The sequence below is a fragment of the Malania oleifera genome, chromosome 4 (genome assembly GCF_029873635.1).
Source record: "Malania oleifera isolate guangnan ecotype guangnan chromosome 4, ASM2987363v1, whole genome shotgun sequence".
NCBI lineage: Eukaryota > Viridiplantae > Streptophyta > Magnoliopsida > Santalales > Ximeniaceae > Malania > Malania oleifera.
Window position 1 is genome coordinate 121,391,172 of NC_080420.1, and position 8,033 is coordinate 121,399,204.

The 8,033-nt window shown below is 33.3% G+C and overlaps 1 protein-coding gene across 4 annotated transcripts; it reads right to left on the reverse strand.

The window, feature by feature from the left end:
- Positions 1–1,972: 1,972 nt before the first annotated feature.
- Positions 1,973–6,587, reverse strand: LOC131154549 (RNA pseudouridine synthase 1). 4 transcript variants are annotated; one of them, XR_009136512.1, is made up of 5 exons: positions 6,187–6,577; positions 4,048–4,776; positions 3,576–3,725; positions 3,343–3,406; positions 1,973–2,441 (listed from the first exon to the last, which is right to left on the reverse strand). XR_009136512.1 is itself a non-coding variant. In XM_058107377.1 (2 exons), exons 1-2 carry the CDS (start codon positions 6,557–6,559, stop codon positions 4,109–4,111), a joined length of 1,041 nt encoding a protein of 346 aa, XP_057963360.1. In that variant the 5' UTR covers positions 6,560–6,587; the 3' UTR covers positions 3,360–4,108. The 4 variants fall into 4 exon arrangements, 1 of the variants encoding a protein (XP_057963360.1); XR_009136511.1 differs by having other exon boundaries at positions 3,343–3,725; XR_009136510.1 differs by lacking the exons at positions 1,973–2,441; positions 3,343–3,406 and having other exon boundaries at positions 3,666–3,804.
- Positions 6,588–8,033: the final 1,446 nt, after the last annotated feature.

Consider the following 8,033-nt stretch of genomic DNA (forward strand, 5'->3'; position numbering starts at 1 on the left):
TTCTCACCTATAATTGTTCTTCTCATAAAACTTTAAGTCCTAATTTTCCCCCATTTTATTCTGAGCATCTTGTGCAGACATTGCTGAATTGATTCCCCCATTTTGAAAAACTGAAACTGTCACATACTCAGGTGAGAAGACAGAACAAAATTGAGATTGGAATTTCATCTCAAGCCTAACTTTTTAATTAAATTTAATGTCTTAGATTTGAAATTATATAGATTTGAACAAAATACATACAAAATTTTATTCAATTTCATTTAAATATATATAAATTCAAATCCAAAACTCGAAATTTGTCCTTCCGAACTCCAAATCCATCTCCACCCAATTGGTCATCCTCCCAATTCCCGAACATAAATTTCAAGTCTTAGATTTGAATTTTTGTGGATTTAGACAAAATTTAGTGCACGATTATACTAGGTTTTGTCGAAGTCAACACATATTCAAATTCAAATCTCAAAATTCATACTCCGAAATACTTTGTAAGAGTATTTTAAACATATTTAAAAATTCTCAAAATAAATAAATTTTTAAATGCCCTGATACAATTTTACTATTACTGTTATTGTTCTTGAATAATGTTCAAATTTAACTAATGAGTTCATACAAGCCCATTCATGTTAGGAAAATAAAAACATATATGAGACAGGAAATAGACTAAAGTAACAAATTACTATTGTAAACAAAAAAACAAAAAATGAAAAAAGAGAGCCTGACAAAGAAAGTGATTCATCAAAAGCAGGCGCACGCACACAAGCACTAGAGTCAAATCTTCTTCTATAAACAAATATTAATTGAATTTACAATCATTATTAAGGAGTCTCCATTATTTAATTAGAAGCTTAAATTATATTCTTGACTTTGGTCTCATTTCACATGAAATTTAATGAAAGCAACCATTAAATTTTGGTTATGTTTAGGAGCATAAGGATTTTGAAAAAATTATAGTATAATTTTATATTATATTATATTTAAATTCATATAAATCTAAATTAAAATCCAAACTTTAACTTCTCAAACATGAGATTAGAATATTTTTAAATTTATTTATTTATTATTATTATTTAAAAAATGATACAACCTTGACTACCTTAAGTGTTCATATAAAAAAGGTTCAATGAATCCAATATAGCAAAAACAGAAACATTATTGCATGTTCTTATGTTTTAAATCATGCTTGGCTATAGATGATAGAATTCATACCAAAGGAATATCGATGGCTTCGGTTTGTGATTGCTGCGTTCAAAGAAATTAGGAAAACATTGATCATATTCTTTCTTTAGGAGAGGTGGTTTCAAAGGTTTGGCGTCGGGCTAGTGTGGCATTAGGGATTCCTTTCCAACGACCTTTTCCTTGAAAAAATAAAATGACAAATTGGTTCCACTATGCAAAAAAAATCGTCTATTAAAGGTATTTTAATCGGGCTGATTCCATATTTGATTACGTGATGCCTTTTGAATCAAAGATGTAAAGTGAGAATAGAAGAAATTTATCAAAGTGCAAATCAGATGTGGAGAAGTGTTCGATTCTGGATTAGTTTTATTATTGAGAGCACCATTTCTTTTCAAAAATTGAAGAAGTCGAACATTAAGATTTTGAATGAGTTTCAAATTAAGCATCAGGGAGTTTGGAAAAATTATTTCATGGGTTAAACCTCTAGTAGGGCGGATAAAATTTAATTGTGATGGGAGTTGTAGGGGCAATCTGGATACTTCAGGAGGTGGAGGAATTATTCGGGATTGTCACGGCATGGGAAAAACGGCTTTTTCAAGTTATTTTAGTAATGATACGAATAATAGTGTAGAATTAAAAACAATTAAGAAATGAATTTGTTCGTGTAAATGTTCGCATTATATTAATGTGATTATTGAAAGTATCTCGCGAATTGTAGTTGATTGCTTTCGGAAAGATAGATGTACTTTATGGTATCTTTAGAAAGAGTGAATGTCATAGTGATGCATCAATATAGGGAAGACAATAGTGCAACAGATTTTCTTACTAAAGAAGAAGAAATGAGAAATAATATAATTTACGAAGAATAACACCTTCTACCACATTATCTGAAAGGTATCCTTCAGATGGATAGGTTTCATTTTGTTTTCTTCTTTTTCCAAATACAAGTTGACAAAAAGGAAGAGTGATCCATGTAGATGAACCAAAACTACATAAACCTACGACATCTCCTTTGTCCACGCTTTGTGCTTCGAGTTCATTTCATGGATTGAACCTTTGAACCTAGACAATTACGTAAAGATCAAAACGTAAAACGTAAATAAAAAATATCATCATTATTATCATTCAATACTTTTGACAAACTATACACCTTTTGATTTTATTAAAACTAGCCACAGAGCACGCGCATACATAACCTACAACATCTCCTTTGTCCACGCTTTGAATTGTGCTTCAAGTTTATTTCATGGTTTGAACCTCCGAACCTAGACAATTACGTAAGGATCAAAATGCAAAACACAAATAAAAAAGATCATCATCATTTATCATTCAATACTTTTGACAAACTATACACTTTTTGATTTTATTAAAACTAACCCCACACACGCGCAATGTGCGTTCTCCGCGGCTTTTAAGGGGTTTTGGATTATAATGTGATTTTCATAAGTTTAATAAGAAATGTATTATTTAAAGTAGTGCATTATTTGAGTGAATTCAAAATTATATATTGTCACTTCCATCTAATTTCATATGACACATTTCATTTGTAAAATCAAGATTTTGAAACTTACAAATATTATTTTATAATCCAAAACTCTTAAAAAGTCGTAAAGCACGCGCGATGCGGCAGTATTACTTATTGATTTTAATTAACATTAAGTAAATTAATATTTTAAATTTAATTAATAATATTATTTTTATCATAATTTCTTATGATAGTACTATGTTATAAATGTACATTAGTAACAAAATTATTATTAATTGAAAATAATAATTTTATATTATTTTTTAACAGAAAATATTTAAATTTTAATTATAAATAATTAAAATAGCTATTAATGAAATATTTAATTAAAATATTAATATTTTGTAATTTAAAATATGTTTAAAAATAATCATATAGTACTCTATAATAAAAGTAAGTATCCAAATACCACTTAATTTAAACACAACCAAACACCACTTATATTTTTCAACATTTTTCTAGTTCATCATTTATTAAGACTCCATCATGTTTCACCAAAAAATGCAGTTCCATATCAGCTTTAAGAGAAGCGTGTATTTGAGTCGATAGAAATTAGGAACTAACAGAGAACACAGTTGTCTCATAAAACCCATTCCCTCTCAGTTAATGTATCCTATGTGAAAATTCTTTCAGGGAAGCACCTGGTGAAACTGGAGTATTATAATGAAAGCTCCCTTAGCCTGCAGCAGGTTTCCATTGCCAATCCTGCACTAATTCAGATTACACATGTAATGCTTCTATTCAGAAAAATTCAGTCTTTAAGTTTAGAACATCTAATGGAGCACCTTATTCTCAGAATTATACAGTAATAAAGCAGAAGAAAAACAAAAAATTCTACCCTACAAGAAACCATCTACACCCACCAACTGCTAACCTCATGCTTCATCCTTTCAATGCTCCATCATACTGCAACATGGTAGTGAAGAAAGGGAGTCTACAAGCCCAATGCCTTTGGAGCGACCAAAATAATCTCCAATGATAAATCATGATACTCCGGTAACTGGTTGATTGTATTCTTCTACATCTATCAAAACAGATCACTGTCAAGATCCCAATAATAAGCCTGTACAGCTTCCAGACTCTGGATTTGACATTACCAATGCCTGCACAAGCAGACACATGCAGCTGAGTGCTTTTGTATCCATCCCTAAATGCATGTCTGTGTGTGCGTGCGTGCGCATGCACGCGAATATGGAGAGCAGGGAAGGTGTATAAAATGAAACCCTTCATTCGTTCACCCATATCAAAACCAATAACTGTACCATCTTTAAAAAAATTTCCCAGATATATAGTGAACAATTCATAAATATATTTTGAAGAAAAATGTCAATGTTATATTATCTCACCACAATGTTTGTTGAGAATGCCTCCAATGCCCAAAAATTCCAAAATAAGTCAAAATCAACATTACAGTGGCTGCAATGCCTTGCTTGCCCACAAAGGTAGAGGTGCCTGGAAAACAAGTGGAAGACCAGTAATAGGGTGCTCAAATGACAAGCTCTCTGCATGAAGTTCATGGCCATCGTAAGTACTCCCTTTCCACTCATAGACGCCCTCATATTTCACATCCCCTCTTATCGGAATCCCAAGATACTGGCAATGCAAGCGGATTTGATGAGTTCTTCCGCTCTGGGGAAATGCTCTCACCAGAACCTCATCCTTCTGTTCAGCATCATCAATTACAGCCTTTTCTTTAACTAGCAAATTGTCTTCATCTTTTCTTAGTTCAGATACCTCTTCAAAGCTCACTTGGCCATTTACTGATAATACTTCAAACAATGTTTCCATCTCCCTAACTACAGACCCACCAGGTAATTTCCGGCCAACATCAGATGCAGCATACACACGCCAAGCTCCAAACTTTGATCGACCGTGACCTGATTTAATGGTTATCCTTTTCCATTTTGGAGCAGACCCAACACAAAGGGCAATGTATGTTTTTTTAACTTTGTGATCAGTGAAAGCCTTAACCAGCTTAGCAGCTACTTTGTGTGACTTGGTTATAACCATGACACCACTTGTGTCCCTGTCAAGACGATTAGCAAGATGAAGCTCCGGCTGACTAACTCGGACACCTGAGATAATATATTCAAGTATCCAAATGGCCTCTAGAAGTCAACCCCATCATTTTAATAATTATAAAATTTACCTATTCTTCCAAAATTAAGATGAACTTTTACCATATGCATTCTAGGTTCAGATCTAACTAAAAAAAAACTTCTTAATAACAAAATTTAAATTTATCCATTCTTAATCCTCTGAAAACAACAGACTGATTAATTGTTGAAAATTTGAATTTAGACTAAGTTATAAATTTGAAGAAGCTGTAATCAATAAACCAAACTAAAATCCCATCTCAGATCCTGCTATGGCCCTCTACCACCAAACCACTCAGGGATATGCATTTTTGTCCTAAACTCCTAATAAAATTTTTACATTTCTATCAATATAGACTACATTTTCTGCTTAATCATTCATAAATCCATCATAAAGTTTTGGTACTGTTTGATATTTTTCATGTTCATTTAATACCCATCCCATAAAAATACCAAAGAGCGTCCAAGTTAACTCCAACAGAGCAATGAGTTTACTTGAACCCCCAAGAACACGAACAAGTAATGGAAAATGCAGCACAACCCACCAAATAAAATGATCCAATCAAGCTAACAATGAGGGAAAAAGGAAATAGTCCAAATAAAATATACCATTATTCATTATTAATCCTTACAAAACCAAACTCTGGTTGGTTATTGCAAATATAAATTCAGATTCAGCAGCACATTTCAAGAAGCTATGATGAATTGACTCAAATCAAGATCCAGTAACTGAATCTGCATTTCTGCCACAACCAGATGTGAGATAATCATCAACTTGCTAAGGATAATTCATCTTTTTCGGTTAAAAATTAACATTACTACCTATGTTCTTCGGTTAGAGAAAACCACTAGGTTAGCAGCTTGATCATTCGTGACTCTCTCATGGACTCCATTTGGATCAAGGATTACATTTGAGAAAAGAATTCCATTATATTTTCTCCCAAAATCAAATACTACTAAAATTAAAATTTTGTTCCAACATGCTTGAATTTTTTTTTTTTTTAAATCAAATGTTGATAATGTGCAAAATCAGATATTGGATTATTGATTTACAATATATTTTATTCTTTCCTTACTTTCCTAGATAACCATCATGAAGAAACAGATTCCATAATATTTTCCTTTCCTAAGTTTCAAACGTAGCGATAAAATTTAACTACAGTTCGACATTTTCTTCCATATTCGTTTAATTCGCATTCCAAAAGAATACTACAGAGTGCAGATGAGTGTCTGAGTCAACTCAGGCACAGCAACGAGTTAAACAGAGCCTCCGAGACCATGATGAGTCAAGCCAAACGTAGCACAACCCATCAAACAAAACGACCCAATCAAGCTAACAACAGGAGAAAACAAAAACAAAACAGAGGAAGGCAACGAAACCTCGCTTACCGAGTTGATCCGAGTCGAGTGACTCGTTCGGCGGAAGAAGAAGAGGTATCGAAGACAACACAGACTCGCAGTAAACCCCGCGAGGCTTGTTGACGGCGACGAGCCACTGGTCCTGGAAGAGAACGTCGCGCGAAGAGAGAAAGAAGAGAGCGGATCTTGAAGAAGCGGACATGGCTCTGCTCTGCTCCACGTGCTTCGAGAGGGCTGGTAAAGGCGGGGAGAGCGGAATTGGGTAATCCAGTGGGTTTTGGGGTTCATTTGGGAGATGGGTTTGGCTTGACATTGGGAGGTAAGGAGAGGGAGGAGAGTTGCAGAGAGATCGGACAACGGCGGCGGCGGCAGCTCCGATTGGGGGAGTTGTATGCCTTAGCATGTCATTGGCCTTCGCCTGATGAAGTTGAACGCCTAGTTAGGACTTCAATTTATAAGTAATTATACTAAGGCCCGGATAAAAATAAAAAGTTGAATAAAGGACAAAAAAAAATGCATATTTATCCATAGTGTTTTATAAACGGTAATGTAAGGGAAATAGAAAATTTAGTTAGTATAAGTGCTAAATGACAAATTTTAAGGAAGAAATTTTTATAAGGAGGAGAGAATGTAAAGACTCGGAAATAATAATAATAATAATAATAATAATAATAATAATAAGACCAAACTGTTGATGGTTTTGGTGGAGCTCATAAAACTGTCGACAATTTTGAGTTATCGCAGCAAGGTAAGGGTAAAACAATGAAAATGGTTTGATTAAAAGGCCAAACCGTCGATGATTTCGTCCAGGTACATCTATCTATAAATAGCCCTAAATACATTTTTCTTGGAATCTCTCTCTCTCTCCTCGATTTTTGGCTGATTTTAGTCCGAATCGAAGGATAAACTACATTTCAAGATTCCAGTATGGATTCTCCGCAGTTTAACCGAAGCGATTTTGCAGTTTAGACATTCCAGACACCACTCCAAAACTAGGGTAAGGAAGATGTTTTAAAAGTTTAATCAGCTATTTGGAATGTGTGAGCCTAGAGAATGTTAAAATGGTTATTATTTTGGAGATTGATCTAATTAAATTAGGGTATATGGATACATGGTTTTGTGCGAATGCCACATGCACGGTTTTAAGATCCTTGCAGGCATCTTTTCAGGAATCAGGTAAGTAGATAAATTATGTCAGGTATTTTTAGAAAATTTATTGGTTAAAATGCAGTATTTAATTACAGAAATTATATATGTGATTTTTCTGGATATTCAGGAATATGAGAATGAAATTTATGAATTAATGCATGTTTTTGGAAAATTAGATGTTTGAATTGAGTAAACCCTAGAAGTGGTTTTAATATTATTTTTCAGCTAAATATGTTTTCCCTAGATAGTTAGTATATTATAGTGTAACACTCACTCGTGTGGCATGAATATGAATATTTCATAGTATGTTTATACAAACTAGATTATTTTATGATTATACAGAATAAGTGCATTTTGATAATGACTTTCAAAAATGATATAAACATTACAAAAAATATGATTATACAGTATATTATGACAGTTCAGCTAGTCTAGTGTCGTGATAGTTCAGTCGACCTGGTGTCGTGATAATTCAGTCGGCCTAGTGCTATGATAGTTCAGCCGGCCCAGTGTCGTGATAGCTCAGCCGGTCTAATGTCATGATTGTTCAACCGACTTTATGTTGTGACCAGCTATGATATAACAGTTTAATCAGAAATTATGATATGATAGATTTTTCACAAAAACATGAAAATGAGTTACGCTACTGTTATATTATGACATGTATTATATGATAGTAAAACCCTGATGGATTAGTTCAGTTTCAGAGCATGGTACCGTAACTATTA

Bases quoted from the DNA above. Each gene is read 5' to 3' on its own strand.
- LOC131154549 (XM_058107377.1), bottom strand. From the start codon at position 6,559: ATGCTAAGGCATACAACTCCCCCAATCGGAGCTGCCGCCGCCGCCGTT. The intron at 4,777-6,186 runs GTAAGCGAGGTT...ATATTATCTCAG, and splicing joins ACTCGACTCGGATCAACTCG to GTGTCCGAGTTAGTCAGCCG.